This window comes from Leptidea sinapis, chromosome 20 (genome assembly GCF_905404315.1).
Source record: "Leptidea sinapis chromosome 20, ilLepSina1.1, whole genome shotgun sequence".
Classification (NCBI taxonomy): Eukaryota; Metazoa; Arthropoda; class Insecta; order Lepidoptera; family Pieridae; genus Leptidea; species Leptidea sinapis.
The window spans coordinates 11,783,389-11,801,189 of record NC_066284.1 but is presented as its reverse complement, the minus strand read 5'-3'; the positions used below and the strand labels follow the sequence as shown (position 1 = coordinate 11,801,189).

Genomic DNA, 17,801 nt, shown 5'->3' with positions numbered 1-17,801 from the left:
AATACTTATAGGGATACACATCATTCATTAGCATTGTTATCTTTCTTATTATGTTAAGTTATATAACTTGGATTACGATAGTTAATAATGTTAGTAAAATTACGAGTACCTATATCAAAATTAGTTTAATTTAAAATAAAGTAAAATATAACACAACAGTATTTATTTCTAATGAATTTTAGTACATTTGTTTATTTTTTAAGCCCTACCCTCTTTTAATAAAAGTTGACTGTCAATTTTGAGCTTTTGCAAGTCTGACAGGCTAAGATAGACCTGGAAGCAAATGCGTGACACCAGAGTCGTCGAAACTATTTCGTATAATAGCCCGAACCAAAACCTGTATGAGTAAGGAAAGGATGTGTCGAAGACCTGAGATGGGTAGAGGTCCGGTTATCTTGGACAAGCGAGGATAAAGGGTTGAACGATGTAAGTGAAAAGTGATTGTCGTATATAATGACGAGACTACAAGGTGTTTCAGAATTATAGGCAAGATATTGTACAAGAAAAGTGAAATATATTCTCGTATTATTAATAGTACCGTCATATAAATATTGCCAACATCTACAATTTAATTCAGTTACAAAACAATTCGTTTTGAAAGGCGCGTGACATTTCCGATATGATTATCAATCTGACCCCATCATCCACTTGTAATCTACTAGTGTAATAATTAGTGAGATTTAACTATGTCATAGAAAGCGGACGTTTGACAATAGCATTGTAAAAGTCAAGCAAGTTTTTTTCACGTGAAGTTCTTTAAAATACTTTTGCACATGCAACTTATTGTAATTTGTATGACAGCCACTTTGTAATTCACCATCTTGGTTTTTATTATAGGTTATTTTTGTATGGGATAGGAGGACAAACGAGCGTACAGATCACCAGAAGTTAAGGGATCACCGCCGCCCTCATTTTCTTGCAACAGCAGAGGAAGTTGCCGGCGTAGAAAAGTGTACGCGTTTTTTTGAAGGTGTCGTGTCCCGTGTCGTATAGTCCTAAAGTCATCGCACAAGGAAGCTCATTTCACAACTTGGTGATACATGGAAGAAAGGTCATTGAAAATTGCACTGTGCAGGAACGCTACGGATGATATACTAGTGGAAACAGTCGTTAAAATTTCAGTTGTCTTTCTATTGCGACTTATGAGAAGGCTCAGCGGCCGGAATGTGTTATAGCACCACACTTCGTTATGCGCTATGCGTTATGTGAGTGCGCCGTATTTGCAAAAATATTTGTTATGTGCGCGAACAACAGAAATGTTGATTCACACTTCATGCCAGTGTGCCGAATGGCCAAATATGTGTGATGATTGAGTAATCACAAAGCAAAAGGAGTGAGTGAGTGGCCACATTTGCATTTGGTTTTCCCATATTATTTATTTCGAGCCAGGCATCGCTCACTTTCGTTTTATTTTTATGGGAACCATTTTTGGGGTCCCAAATACAAGGCTGCTACAGCTCCAAAAAACGCAATACTTTCGAGTTTGACCACTCCATATAAGACAGCACAGCACACGTCAATACCCGACCGCCGCAAGCGAGCAAATGAATCAACGATGTGTGGGCAGTCAAAAAGCATATTCGGCTTATTCGTGTCCATTGACGTGTGTCAAAAAACCGACAAGTCGACGGATACGCGTATTTATTGTATGCGCTTATGCCGTTATGCTTGCGAATAAAGCAAATATGGACGAATAAACGCGCCAAACTTCGTCGTAGAAGCCGCATAACGCCGTCCGCCATGACGTCACTACCAATGGCGCCGTACCTTGAGCGTCTGCGAGTGGCGGCTCCTGTGCGGCGGCGGCGGGTGCGCCGGTGCGTGCGGCCGGTGCTCGCGGCCCGTCGTGAACGTGCGCCGTCCTCCGTCCGCCATGACGTCACTACCAATGGCGCCGTACCTTGAGCGTCTGCGAGTGGCGGCTCCTGTGCGGCGGCGGCGGGTGCGCCGGTGCGTGCGGCCGGTGCTCGCGGCCCGTCGTGAACGTGCGCCGTCCTCCGTCCGCCATGACGTCACTACCAATGGCGCCGTACCTTGAGCGTCTGCGAGTGGCGGCTCCTGTGCGGCGGCGGCGGGTGCGCCGGTGCGTGCGGCCGGTGCTCGCGGCCCGTCGTGAACGTGCGCCGTCCTCCGTCCGCCATGACGTCACTACCAATGGCGCCGTACCTTGAGCGTCTGCGAGTGGCGGCTCCTGTGCGGCGGCGGCGGGTGCGCCGGTGCGTGCGGCCGGTGCTCGCGGCCCGTCGTGAACGTGCGCCGTCCTCCGTCCGCCATGACGTCACTACCAATGGCGCCGTACCTTGAGCGTCTGCGAGTGGCGGCTCCTGTGCGGCGGCGGCGGGTGCGCCGGTGCGTGCGGCCGGTGCTCGCGGCCCGTCGTGAACGTGCGCCGTCCTCCGTCCGCCATGACGTCACTACCAATGGCGCCGTACCTTGAGCGTCTGCGAGTGGCGGCTCCTGTGCGGCGGCGGCGGGTGCGCCGGTGCGTGCGGCCGGTGCTCGCGGCCCGTCGTGAACGTGCGCCGTCCTCCGTCCGCCATGACGTCACTACCAATGGCGCCGTACCTTGAGCGTCTGCGAGTGGCGGCTCCTGTGCGGCGGCGGCGGGTGCGCCGGTGCGTGCGGCCGGTGCTCGCGGCCCGTCGTGAACGTGCGCCGTCCTCCGTCCGCCATGACGTCACTACCAATGGCGCCGTACCTTGAGCGTCTGCGAGTGGCGGCTCCTGTGCGGCGGCGGCGGGTGCGCCGGTGCGTGCGGCCGGTGCTCGCGGCCCGTCGTGAACGTGCGCCGTCCTCCGTCCGCCATGACGTCACTACCAATGGCGCCGTACCTTGAGCGTCTGCGAGTGGCGGCTCCTGTGCGGCGGCGGCGGGTGCGCCGGTGCGTGCGGCCGGTGCTCGCGGCCCGTCGTGAACGTGCGCCGTCCTCCGTCCGCCATGACGTCACTACCAATGGCGCCGTACCTTGAGCGTCTGCGAGTGGCGGCTCCTGTGCGGCGGCGGCGGGTGCGCCGGTGCGTGCGGCCGGTGCTCGCGGCCCGTCGTGAACGTGCGCCGTCCTCCGTCCGCCATGACGTCACTACCAATGGCGCCGTACCTTGAGCGTCTGCGAGTGGCGGCTCCTGTGCGGCGGCGGCGGGTGCGCCGGTGCGTGCGGCCGGTGCTCGCGGCCCGTCGTGAACGTGCGCCGTCCTCCGTCCGCCATGACGTCACTACCAATGGCGCCGTACCTTGAGCGTCTGCGAGTGGCGGCTCCTGTGCGGCGGCGGCGGGTGCGCCGGTGCGTGCGGCCGGTGCTCGCGGCCCGTCGTGAACGTGCGCCGTCCTCCGTCCGCCATGACGTCACTACCAATGGCGCCGTACCTTGAGCGTCTGCGAGTGGCGGCTCCTGTGCGGCGGCGGCGGGTGCGCCGGTGCGTGCGGCCGGTGCTCGCGGCCCGTCGTGAACGTGCGCCGTCCTCCGTCCGCCATGACGTCACTACCAATGGCGCCGTACCTTGAGCGTCTGCGAGTGGCGGCTCCTGTGCGGCGGCGGCGGGTGCGCCGGTGCGTGCGGCCGGTGCTCGCGGCCCGTCGTGAACGTGCGCCGTCCTCCGTCCGCCATGACGTCACTACCAATGGCGCCGTACCTTGAGCGTCTGCGAGTGGCGGCTCCTGTGCGGCGGCGGCGGGTGCGCCGGTGCGTGCGGCCGGTGCTCGCGGCCCGTCGTGAACGTGCGCCGTCCTCCGTCCGCCATGACGTCACTACCAATGGCGCCGTACCTTGAGCGTCTGCGAGTGGCGGCTCCTGTGCGGCGGCGGCGGGTGCGCCGGTGCGTGCGGCCGGTGCTCGCGGCCCGTCGTGAACGTGCGCCGTCCTCCGTCCGCCATGACGTCACTACCAATGGCGCCGTACCTTGAGCGTCTGCGAGTGGCGGCTCCTGTGCGGCGGCGGCGGGTGCGCCGGTGCGTGCGGCCGGTGCTCGCGGCCCGTCGTGAACGTGCGCCGTCCTCCGTCCGCCATGACGTCACTACCAATGGCGCCGTACCTTGAGCGTCTGCGAGTGGCGGCTCCTGTGCGGCGGCGGCGGGTGCGCCGGTGCGTGCGGCCGGTGCTCGCGGCCCGTCGTGAACGCTCGTGCGCCGTACGCCGCGCTCTGCCACGCGCCGCCCACACCGCCATCTGTACACGTGGCGATATTAAAACTAGCTCACTACTGCATTCATCAGCAAGGGGAGAACGTTTGCGTAATGCAACAGTCCCCACTATAAGGCCTATCGCAGACGACAGACTATCCATAACGGACTGTTTAGACTGTGATAATAAAACATATAGATTTATATGCAGATTTACACGCAAAAAGTCTGACGCACATAATATCCTCGCAGATCTGACCGCGCCGTACAAAAAGTGCGCCAAAAACATATAAAGTTCGCGTTAACACGCGCTAACGCAGACGACGCTCACTTTAGTCTATCGTCTGCACTTGCTAGTGATTGACGTGTATCATGGCGCTAGACATCGATGTATCTATGTTGATTCAAGAAATATAAAACAGACCAGCACTGTATGATCTTAAGCAGAGATCATGACAGAAATTTAAAATGAAAATTGTGGGATGAAGTGTGCAAATTTATTTGGATAAAGTTTGAGAACTGAATGTTTAATATGAAACTTTCCCTTTAATAATCGTTCTGAAAGAATAGGATGAACCCAAAATTCTCTATTCTTTGTCATATAGACTTGAAAAAATTCAAACAAGTTTTTTAAAATATTTACAATATGTATGTATGTATTTATATTAGTGTAATACATATGATGCAGATTATATAATAAGATGTAAAAGGCATCACATACTTCCATTACAAATAAGACGTCAAATAGCTGATACTGTTTTTTACTCTAAGTTACTTCACTCTAAGATAGACTCTTCTAAATTAACATCACAAATTGGTATCAAAGCGCCCAATAACTACACCAGGACAAAATGTACTATATACGTTCCTCATTGCAGTACTAATTACAGGCAACATTCATATTTTATAAGGTGTCCACAAGGAATAAATCAGATATCAGTAGACTTGCCAGATTTCGATATATTCAATACGTCACCAAACGCGTTAAGAGGTACATTGACGAGGCGTTGGATGAGTGTGTGTTCTCTTGATTGCTAAATACCTGAATACTATAATATCCATTCAATTTGTCTTCGTGTATTTATATCTATATACTTTTATTGTATTACTTTTTGATCTTTTTTTTGTATTTTTGTTAATTATTTGTAACACGCTTATAGTCTCTTATATGCGAAAACTGTAAATGGTTAATAGATGTACATTTTTTGTAACCTATTTATGTCATGTAATACTGTTTGTTTTCCTAATATAAAAAAAAATATCTCAAATACGAAATAATACACCGCAATCTCTGTACTTCCATTGCGTGTCATCCCATGCCTACAGTTCTGCCAACAAAACGACCGAAAGTGTACGTCGCGTTGCGTCTGTGTAATATCTGCCAAAGACATTTTGGGCGCCATACAAACTCGATAGCACAAAAAATGTGGCATCTGCGATGGACCTAATCCGCCTGATTCACAATAACACCATTATTAAACCGACCTTAGGTATCGAAATGTTTTCTCCCTTTATAGTTTATACCAAAGTTAAAATGACGTTTGACACACAGGGACAAAGAATTTCGACAGCCAAAATAGATATTGAGGATTGTATTATAATGAATCACATAATCCAGAAGGCATCTTAATACGTAGATAATGCATGATCGTGAGAATTTTGTCAGTGACTTGTTTACTTCTTTACGAAAAATTCTAGTCCTCGTCCGCACGTTCATAATACCGGTCTCTGCTTCATATTCCGTACCACCGCTTCAGTACTTCGTATTGCGGAACTCTTAACTATGTACCATTTGTACAATAGAGAAAGCATTGCTGTTCATATAAAAAGTAGCTTCCTTCTATTTGTGGTACCTTTTAATTGCCCTGTAACTTACTGCCTCAAGATAGTCGTATTGTAACTGGGGCTGTAAGTTCCTCTAAAATAAAATGCACTTGATCACGATTTACGTATTGAGATGCCTGAGGGAATACAGATTCAAGAGCGATTACTTTTCAAAGCAAACTTGATAATGAAATAAAAAATCTCGTCTATTAACTTACAATGAATAACAAGAACCCAACAAAATATCGAGCTATTATCCAGCATATTAACATGCAAATTATCCAGTGTTCTCAGATAGAATTTTGCTTCCTCTTTCAATGTTTCATTTTATTGATTTTTTAGGCTAACTTTACAAATCGAAATAATAAATATCGTATCATAACATAAGGTCTCAAGGAATACAAAGGTTAGCCCATAATTTTATATCGATAATAGCAATAAATTTATATGTCAAGTGTTATTGTTTTAACTTCGACAATATGGGGAAACTGAAATCATAAAATACACTCAAAACCCCCAATCAGTTATCCTGTATTACTGCCCCCATTAAAAATCAAATACTTTATCTCAAAAACGTACTCAAAGGCCTTATGTGACGTCAGTCAAAAAAATAACACAGCTTTCAATTTCACATGGAAAATAATAATCTAATAGATTAATTAGCTATAATGGATATTCTTTTTAAAGTTGGAATTTGTCAACTTTTTTGTTTTACTGAGGTACAGTTTCGAATATCAAAAATTCAAGATGGCGGAACTCATTTATGTAAATGCTCGGTTTTGCATGAAAGATTTCAATCCAATTACCCTTTAGAACTACGATAAAACTAAAACAATTCATGCAAGACGCCAAAAATCTATCTAAACACATAATGTAACTTGTTACTATACAAATAAAGTTGCATATCGAATACATGCAGTCACCTGATTCGTGCGTGCTGAGGGATTCCTCCGAACAGTTGAGGTCGGCTGCGTTAAATTAATTAATTTTATTTTATATGATGAAATATACTATATAATATAACACAATAAAGCAATTCAATATTATTTTCTTATCAAATAATTATCAGTTGTTTTTGAGAGTTTTTGTTCATACAGAGAAGATAAATAAAATTTGATTGACGGCATTAATTTACAGCGCTAATTGAGAGATGTGGAAGTGTTTGGAATAATATACTCACTGGCAATCTTAAATCGACAATAGAATATTAATATTCTAATCTTTTTTCAGCGTTTGTCATTTTAATAACCAATCTGTAGAATGTTTTGAGAATATCCTTTACAACCCATCTATTGGTATTTTTAGTATGGTATTTATTTGAATGTCGTGGAAAAGCGTTTTCTACACTAAATGGATTTGAAAATTAAGATTCGATTGACGGATTATTTAAGATCTGGATTTCAAATAATCCAAAATTAGGCTTTACTCCCTTTCAGGCCAATAAGAGAGCTGTATAAAAGGGTTAATGCACGTGAAAGCAGTCAGGGAAGTATGTTGGTACTGTTTTTTTTATTATGAATATAAAAGACGAGACGAGCAGGACGTTCAGCTTATAGTAATTGATACGCCCTGCCCATTACAATGATGAAAAACGTAAAAATTCTGAGCAGCACTACAACTGCGTTCGTGACCTAAGATGTCAAGTCTCATTTGCCCAGTAATTTTACTAGCTAAGGCGCCCTTCACACCCAAACACAATAATGCTTACATTTAACTGCTTCACGACAGAATTAGTTCATACTCATGTACCACCCATAATCTAGCCGGCATCCTGTGCAAAGACGTCTCCTACTGGTAAAACTTACATTTCATAATGACGTCATAAGCCCTAAACGAATGTACTTACGCGACAAGTCCGGGTGCAATCTGTGGTCAGGTGGCGCCGGTTCCGGGGGCGTGCTCGGTGGAGGATATACGCTGAAACCTGAGAAAAACCGATTATTAAGATTATCGCAACTTTTATTGGACATTTCCTACTTTTACACTGATGTCATTTGATGATTAATAAAACAACTGAGTAAGAATCACATACATTTTGAATAAAATACTAAGAAAATTTATTGAATTAGGCGTTGTCTTGCGGAAATCCATAATACTAATATCACGTGTTTCGTCTGTACACGAGGCATCCTCAGGAGATGTTGACTCGCCAACTTCTGGCCCGTTTGGATTTAAATACAAAAGCTATAATTTGTTATTTGTACTGTACCTTCCACTCCTGGGAACAATATGGAATTTAAACTTACACCTACGGCACTCTCAACTCAACTTATTTTACCGTACGCAACGTCAAATCATCAAGCCGTTCACAGAGGACTGCATCCCCAACAATTCGAGCTAATCTGCGTTGCACACAGTCAAATGGTTCGAGGTGATTCTGGGATGCGCCAGACCAGAGATTTTAATTTATTTTATTAGAAAAACAGACAGTATTGCATTACTTTTTTATTTTTTTTTTATTTTATTTATTTATATAAGGAACAAACAGTTTCATACAACTATCTTAATAACTATGAGTTAATATTAACCTTTAGTTCCCTGTGTTATATACAGGTTATGGCGCATTTATATACATAAAGTTTTTACGTGTAAGAAGGTGAATTTTATAAAGTATATAAAATATGTATAGATACTATAATATCTTATAGGAAAGTATGTTACTTATTTAAATTTATTACTTATGTTTTTGATTTTAAGGTATCTTTTTAATTTATTTATGGAGTTACAAAATATATCAATATGATTAAAGGAGTTATTATAAAGCCGACAGGCACGTCTTATGAAACTATTGTGGGTAAAACAAGTTCTACTAATCGGAATTGAGAATAAAGGTTTTTCTCTACTGTTGCGTTCACACATACGAGGTATCCTAAATGTAATCTTCTGTAATAACGCAGGGGCGTCAATAACATAACTTATGATTTTATATAATATGGTTATATCGAATTTGTCACGACGGTATGATAGAGATTCTATTTTATGTTTGTCTAATGATAATAGGTAATTAATGAATTCATCATGTCCAGTTCTAAATTCTAGAGCCTTAATAAACTTTTTTTGAATTCTTTCTAAACGATCAACGTGAATTTGACAAAAAGGTTTCCAAACTACACATGCAAATTCCAAGTGGCTTCGTACAAAACTATTAAATAAAATTTTATAAGTTAAAGGATCCTTAAATGGTTTTCCAGCTCGTAAAATGAAACCAAGTTGTTTATATCCTTTATTTACGATTTTATCAATATGATTAACATATGTGAGTTTCGAGTCTAAAATTACGCCTAGATCCCTAACTTCAGTGACTCTTGTGAGTTCTTTACCACGAAGATTATAATTGTAAAATATTGGATTGCGTTTTCTTGTAAATGTAATAATATGACATTTTTCTGTATTTAAAAATAAATAAATGTTTGTGCAATTAATTTCAAAAGTATTTATATCACTTTGTAGTGCAATGCAATCATCTATAGTACGTATTACTTTATATATTTTGGTATCATCTGCATATAATATTGAGTTAGATTTCTTTAGAATCTCAGAAATATTGTTAATATACAAAATAAATAATAGAGGGCCCAAATGCGATCCTTGTGGAACACCAGAACTTATTGATTTAAAATCAGAAACGAAACCACTAGTTACAACAGCCTGACTCCTTTTAGTGATGTATGACTTTATCCATCTAAAAAGATCACCATGTATACCGAGTTGCCAGAGCTTCATCAATAGAGTATCATGACAAATTTTGTCAAATGCTTTGGCAAAATCGGTATACACAGCATCCACCTGGTATCCCTTGTCCATAGCATCTAACAAAAATTCATTAAACACCAAAAGATTACTATCAACACTTCTACCTTTAAAGAATCCATGTTGATTTGGGCAAATATGTTGACGGACAGCTACAGATAATTGGTTCGTTACTACTTTTTCAAATATTTTTCCAAATTGACATAATTTAGATATTGGCCTATACTTTTCTATATCCATGCTAACAGAACCTTTCGGTACAGGGGTTATATACACTTATTTCCAAAGGTTCGGCATACATCCTTCATCAATAGACTGCTTATATATTAAGAAAATAGGAAGTGCTAATGATCTAGCACAATTTTGTATAAATAATGGATGAATGCCATCTGGCCCGGCTCCTTTATTAGTATTAACTGATTGAAGATATTTTAGAACCATATCCATACTTAAACTGACTGTACTAATTTCTACTATTGCTGAGGGATTTATTTCATTGTCATTATAGTGGCGTGGATGATCTTTAGGTTTTTCAAAGACTGATTGAAAGTGTTCATTAAACATGTTACAAATTTCTTTACCATCTGAGGACGTCGATCCTTTATATTGCATAGTTTGTGGCAGACCCTGATTAGCTAAAATAGATTTAATATGAGACCAAAAAAAGTTTGGATATTTCTTGATATTTTTTTCAGAAAATTCAATATAACAGTTATAACATTCCATTTCTAGTTTGCGAGCTCTTCTTCTTAATAGGGAGTAACTACTATAGTCAAGGGGATTACCATATAGTTTCCATTTTTTGTGTACTTTTCTTTTCTCGTTTAACATTTTTTTTAAGGCATTACTGTGCCATATGGGCATTGAGTTAGAAATACGGTTCTTACGATAAGGAATGAATTTAGAAATTAAATTATTAATTATATTATAAAATTTTAAGACACAGTTTTCTACATCTAATGATTTAAAAAGCGCAAACCAGTCAGTAGCTAATAATTCTTGATTAATTTCATTGTACTTACCCAAATGAAAATTGTGTATGTAACTAGATTTAGCTTTAAAAGGAAAAAGATAATTTAATGTGAGTTCTATATACAGGGATCTGTGATGTACATCTTCATTAGTGAGCGGGTGTTCACATTCCTGAACAGTACAATTTGTGTTACATAATACCAAATCAAGTAATCGGTTGTTAATATTTTTTATTCTATTATATTGTTGCAAATTAGAAAAAGCAAGGAATTCAGAGAAACATTGTATAACTTGGTTACCACTGGGCATTAGTAACAGATTATTACTTTGTAAATCGTGCCACTGTGCATTAGATAAATTAAAATCGCCGGTTACTAAAAACAAATCGTGTGGTCTTTCTATAATTATTTTACCAGTAATTTCAGTAAACGAAATCATAGTGTCTTTATAAGAAGGTCCTTGAGGGATATAGATGCAGGCTATATTTACATAACGTGTCGGCCCACTTTGCGTATCATGTAAAGGAATCGAGATCCACACACAGTTACAAGTAGCAGCTGGCGGGACCGGCCAGTCTCGCTGCACTGGCTGTAGGTCGGCGCGCACGGCTACTGCCACGCCACCACCGCGGGCCGCACCGCTCGCCTCCCACGACCTGTCGCTACGATAAACATAATACCTACGATCGAAATACTCACCGCTATGAAAGTCAGCTGTTAGCCAGGTTTCAGTTATCAAAATTATGTCATAACTATTTATTGATACTTCAGAAATGAATTCATTTGATTTTGTTCTTAAACCCCTAACGTTCTGGTAGTAAATTTGAAATGATTGTTGAGTCAACATTTTATTAGCCTAAATTTAATTAAAATAAATAAATACCCAACCAATATTTGTGTATATTTATCATATTTACCTATACCTCGTATACGTGAATAAAAACTAAGTTTATACATAAGACGTACCTGTTTACCACTACAAGTATATACAATAATAAATTTTAATGCGAAAAAGTTTAATGTGATGTTACTATAATATAATGTAAGGAGAATTAGTCACTTCAGTTTATTTAAATCTTGTTCACTTGTTATACGGAGAGCCTTAGATTTATCATTCTTTCTAATAAATAATTTACAGTCACGAATCCATAAATAAGAGTAGTGTAAATCTTCTTTGATTTTCCTGGCCTGCTTCAGAAGTAACTTATTAGATGGAGTAAGGTGATCTGACACATATAGGTTCACTGTGGGTCCAGGCAAACCTATATCAGCTGTTGTAAGGCCGCGGCGCGCGCGCACCGCTGCTATCAGCGTATCCTTGCGGAGTCTCCTGCTAAACCTGACTATGATCGCGGGGGGACGGCTGCTAGAAGACTGTGTTTGACCTTCACTAATGTTGGGATTCACAAAACGACGAACACGATGGATGTAATCTACATCAGATTCTTGTAATTGAAACGCAACCTTATGACAGATATCACGTACAATAGATAGCAGATTTTCACCATTCGAGACTGGCACTCCTGATATTTCAACATTATTCAATCTCGAGTGTTGATCCTGCTCGTTATTGACACGACGAAGTTCATCAATTGTAATGTTGGCAGAGGTCAAATCCTTTTGTATTATTGTTTCCACTGTAGAAATTCGGCTATCTAAGTTGTTAAAGCGAGCAGCTAGACAAGATAATTGATAGTTAAATTCTTCCACAGCCTTGGTGTTTGAGGTTATATCTGAGCGCATGCTGTTGAGATCTCCACGCATAGCCTTAATTTCATGCAAGACAGTAGTTATGTCCGCCGCGGTGGAAGACATATTGGCATTGCGACATTGTAAACATTTCCATGATGCCTTTTTATCCATTGCCATTTTGCGATAGGTTGTTTCAGCAACGCCTGCGCAGCCGAAATGTAATTGTCCGTGGCAGTGACTACATAATACGCCGTCATGCACTGTTTCTAAACATTTTGCACACTCCATATTAACTTATAAAAATAAAAGTTACAAACTTAATAGTACACCTTCTTAAGTACTTGCGCACATAGAATTAAGGTTGATAATTATTCGTCGCGGACACTACGTTAACTTGGCGAAAGTGCGAACGTAAACAAACGAACACAGAGACCGCACTCAATGGGCTCGCGACGATGACTGACTGCATTACATAAATAGGTTTAAAAAAGTATACGTCTATTTACCATTGACAGTTTTCGCATATAAGGATGACATCAATACTCTTTGTAGAGCGCTAGAATGTGGGCCGGCTTAAAGTATTACCGTGCTCTTTTTATATTTGTTATTATGTCATAATTTAAAAATGTGCAACTTATTATTATTTAATGAGTACCTTTGAGGAAACTTCTGTTCTTGGAGTTGTTGAGAGTGTCTGTATACTCAGAGTCGATGTCCGCACGGGAATCAGGTCCGATGAGTAGATCCAGTGAGTTAGTCAGTTTGTGGTCCATTCTGTAAACGAATGATAAATTAAAAGATGATGTTTGATTTAGGTATCAATTTGAGCAATAAACTATGACGGGATTTTTTTTTTTTCGAAAAATGCTAAGTACCACAATGCCATCTTTTTGTGCCGTGAAGCAGTAATGTGTAAGCAGGTCTGAAGGTCGCCGTAGCTAGTGAAATTACTGGGCAAATGAGGCTTACCATCTTATGTCTCAAGGTGACGAGCGCAATTGTAGTGCCACTCAGATTTTTTGGGTTTTTCAAGAATCCTGAGCGGCACTGCATTGTAATGGGCAGGGCGTATCAATTACCATCAGCATCCGAACGACGTGCTCGTCTCGTCCCTTATGTAAAAAAAAATTGTTAGGTTTATGTACATGTAGGTATACAGATACGAAGAACAACAGCGAAAATATACAAGCGAATGGTCTCACTTTTTTTTTACTTGCCTTCGACCAACCATTCACAAACTCTTTCTCCTTTTCTTCTTGCGTACCTATGTATTGCAACATCCTAACTACAAATCGTCGTCTTAGAGTAGAATCTAGTCTCAAGCACGGTCGTGGCTTCCAACACGCAGCCACAGCTGCCTCGGTTTTTATAAAACGTTTTCCTCGAAAATTTTATTTTATTTACACACACACACATAACCGTAGAATGTAAATTGGTTGCCTACAGGACAGGCTACGCCTAGGGACTAAATATTATGTAATAATATGTCTATATAATAAATAAAATAATCGGTTATAAATAAATAGTCGATCGTTCGCTTGGCGGTGTTCGACGAGGCGTTGTCATGGTGACGAAGGATGCTACTGCCAGGTCCAAAACAAGTGGAAAACAATTATTGTTAGTGTAACACTCTGCAGTTATTGTTTATCGATCCTCTAAAACATTTGTCTAGTAATGACCTGTCCCTCTTGTGAAGAACCCAACCATCTTTTTCCCATACTGTCTACCTCGTACGTGGAGCCAGAATTTGCTGCAAGTTTTTAACCCTTCTGGTTCACCTTAACCCTTTGTTTTGCGCTGGTCTCAGGGTTTTTTATGACGCTTGATTACAGGGCCATAAGGTGCGCGAATGTTTGCGTGCAAAAGTGTATTTATGCGTACTATTTTACGTACAGCAAAAGCTTATAGTTAGGATGATTTCAGTGAATTTATCTGAAAGCTTATGATGAAATATGTTATAATAAGTACAATAGTGAAAATAAAATAAGATAGTCATGTCAATAATGACAAGGCCTTCGCCCAGCTTCGCTGGAAGTGTTTACACCGGAGCCCGATACATGGTAAATACAAAACGACTTTAAAGTGGATTTAGTCGTTAAAATTACTTCACCATCGTGTGAACGCCGAGGCTATCTTGCTACTAGACAATACGAACTTGGTGAGAAGACGCAAAAGTACCAAACCTTTTGAGTTACTGTAGTGAAACGCTAGTGTAATATAGTGCAGTTAATAGTGAAACTAACTAGTATAATAATACTAAGTGTGAAGAACACAATAAAATTGTGCCTTCTCCTTAATAGTGGCAATAAGAATAGTGCTAATGTACACTTTCTCGGCTGTTTTACTCTAGTAGGTAAATAAAGTTAAAATTAAATTGCTTATTAGCCTAGGGCTAGATTGTAAACAAAATGATAAAAACCCACTACTAAAATCTTCCATTTCTTGGCGGGCGTCCGTGCAGAATGGGATGTCGCTATGCCAACTTAATGGCTGACAGGCTTGCCCTACATGTTTCAGTATGACAACTCGATGATAATTGAATTAGCAAACGCCTCTGTTTATGACATGATTATTCTCATATTAAATATTTTATTGTGATAAAACCTTTAGTCACGAATGGGCAACTAAAGGTTTATCATAAAACGAACAGATACGACTTTGAGACCTTCAAGAAAAAAGCATACTCCCACCTTAAAGGCCGGCAACGTATTTCTTGACCCACCTGCTGTTGCGGATGTCCAAGCGCGATTGCCTCACCTCTCCCCATCATCCCGAGAGCCTCTCGCCCGTTCGCCCCCTCTTATATACAATAAAAGACAGATGACACTGTACGCACCGGTCCGCGCGGTACGAATGGTCGCGCGGCGGCGGCGCGGGGCGCGGCGCCGCCACGTCGGGCAGGTTGTGTCCCCCGCCCCCGCCCCCTCTTATATACAATAAAAGACAGATGACACTGTACGCACCGGTCCGCGCGGTACGAGTGGTCGCGCGGCGGCGGCGCGGGGCGCGGCGCCGCCACGTCGGGCAGGTTGTGTCCCCCGCCCCCGCCCCCTCTTATATACAATAAAAGACAGATGACACTGTACGCACCGGTCCGCGCGGTACGAGTGGTCGCGCGGCGGCGGCGCGGGGCGCGGCGCCGCCACGTCGGGCAGGTTGTGTCCCCCGCCCCCGCCCCCTCTTATATACAATAAAAGACAGATGACACTGTACGCACCGGTCCGCGCGGTACGAATGGTCGCGCGGCGGCGGCGCGGGGCGCGGCGCCGCCACGTCGGGCAGGTTGTGTCCCCCGCCCCCGCCCCCTCTTATATACAATAAAAGACAGATGACACTGTACGCACCGGTCCGCGCGGTACGAGTGGTCGCGCGGCGGCGGCGCGGGGCGCGGCGCCGCCACGTCGGGCAGGTTGTGTCCCCCGCCCCCGCCCCCTCTTATATACAATAAAAGACAGATGACACTGTACGCACCGGTCCGCGCGGTACGAATGGTCGCGCGGCGGCGGCGCGGGGCGCGGCGCCGCCACGTCGGGCAGGTTGTGTCCCCCGCCCCCGCCCCCTCTTATATACAATAAAAGACAGATGACACTGTACGCACCGGTCCGCGCGGTACGAGTGGTCGCGCGGCGGCGGCGCGGGGCGCGGCGCCGCCACGTCGGGCAGGTTGTGTCCCCCCCCCCCGCCCCCTCTTATATACAATAAAAGACAGATGACACTGTACGCACCGGTCCGCGCGGTACGAGTGGTCGCGCGGCGGCGGCGCGGGGCGCGGCGCCGCCACGTCGGGCAGGTTGTGTCCCCCGCCCCCGCCCCCTCTTATATACAATAAAAGACAGATGACACTGTACGCACCGGTCCGCGCGGTACGAGTGGTCGCGCGGCGGCGGCGCGGGGCGCGGCGGCGCGGGGCGCGGCGCCGCCACGTCGGGCAGGTTGTGTCCCCCGCCCCCGCCCCCTCTTATATACAATAAAAGACAGATGACACTGTACGCACCGGTCCGCGCGGTACGAGTGGTCGCGCGGCGGCGGCGCGGGGCGCGGCGCCGCCACGTCGGGCAGGTTGTGTCCCCCGCCCCCGCCCCCTCTTATATACAATAAAAGACAGATGACACTGTACGCACCGGTCCGCGCGGTACGAGTGGTCGCGCGGCGGCGGCGCGGGGCGCGGCGCCGCCACGTCGGGCAGGTTGTGTCCCCCGCCCCCGCCCCCTCTTATATACAATAAAAGACAGATGACACTGTACGCACCGGTCCGCGCGGTACGAGTGGTCGCGCGGCGGCGGCGCGGGGCGCGGCGCCGCCACGTCGGGCAGGTTGTGTCCCCCGCCCCCGCCCCCTCTTATATACAATAAAAGACAGATGACACTGTACGCACCGGTCCGCGCGGTACGAGTGGTCGCGCGGCGGCGGCGCGGGGCGCGGCGCCGCCACGTCGGGCAGGTTGTGTCCCCCGCCCCCGCCCCCTCTTATATACAATAAAAGACAGATGACACTGTACGCACCGGTCCGCGCGGTACGAGTGGTCGCGCGGCGGCGGCGCGGGGCGCGGCGCCGCCACGTCGGGCAGGTTGTGTCCCCCGCCCCCGCCCCCTCTTATATACAATAAAAGACAGATGACACTGTACGCACCGGTCCGCGCGGTACGAGTGGTCGCGCGGCGGCGGCGCGGGGCGCGGCGCCGCCACGTCGGGCAGGTTGTGTCCCCCGCCCCCGCCCCCTCTTATATACAATAAAAGACAGATGACACTGTACGCACCGGTCCGCGCGGTACGAGTGGTCGCGCGGCGGCGGCGCGGGGCGCGGCGCCGCCACGTCGGGCAGGTTGTGTCCCCCGCCCCCGCCCCCTCTTATATACAATAAAAGACAGATGACACTGTACGAACCGGTCCGCGCGGTACGAATGGTCGCGCGGCGGCGGCGCGGGGCGCGGCGCCGCCACGTCGGGCAGGTTGTGTCCCCCGCCCCCGCCCCCTCTTATATACAATAAAAGACAGATGACACTGTACGCACCGGTCCGCGCGGTACGAATGGTCGCGCGGCGGCGGCGCGGGGCGCGGCGCCGCCACGTCGGGCAGGTTGTGTCCCCCGCCCCCGCCCCCTCTTATATACAATAAAAGACAGATGACACTGTACGCACCGGTCCGCGCGGTACGAGTGGTCGCGCGGCGGCGGTGCGGGGCGCGGCGCCGCCACGTCGGGCAGGTTGTGTCCCCCGCCCCCTCTTATATACAATAAAAGACAGATGACACTGTACGCACCGGTCCGCGCGGTACGAATGGTCGCGCGGCGGCGGCGCGGGGCGCGGCGCCGCCACGTCGGGCAGGTTGTGTCCCCCGCCCCCTCTTATATACAATAAAAGACAGATGACACTGTACGCACCGGTCCGCGCGGTACGAATGGTCGCGCGGCGGCGGCGCGGGGCGCGGCGCCGCCACGTCGGGCAGGTTG

General features: G+C 45.8%; 1 protein-coding gene across 1 annotated transcript in view; it reads right to left on the bottom strand.

The window, feature by feature from the left end:
* The window catches only part of LOC126970083 (rho GTPase-activating protein 190-like), a 33,752-nt gene extending 17,776 nt beyond the window's left edge, over positions 1 to 15,976 (bottom strand). The window contains exons 1-5 of the mRNA XM_050815795.1: positions 15,952 to 15,976; positions 13,009 to 13,127; positions 7,787 to 7,864; positions 6,864 to 6,908; positions 4,029 to 4,162 (exon numbers count right to left, since the gene is read on the bottom strand). Of these exons, the coding sequence (XP_050671752.1) occupies positions 4,029 to 4,162; positions 6,864 to 6,908; positions 7,787 to 7,864; positions 13,009 to 13,126 (375 nt within the window). The 5' untranslated portion in view covers position 13,127; positions 15,952 to 15,976. The remainder of the gene's footprint in view (positions 1 to 4,028; positions 4,163 to 6,863; positions 6,909 to 7,786; positions 7,865 to 13,008; positions 13,128 to 15,951) is intronic.
* Between the last annotated feature and the right edge of the window lie 1,825 nt (positions 15,977 to 17,801).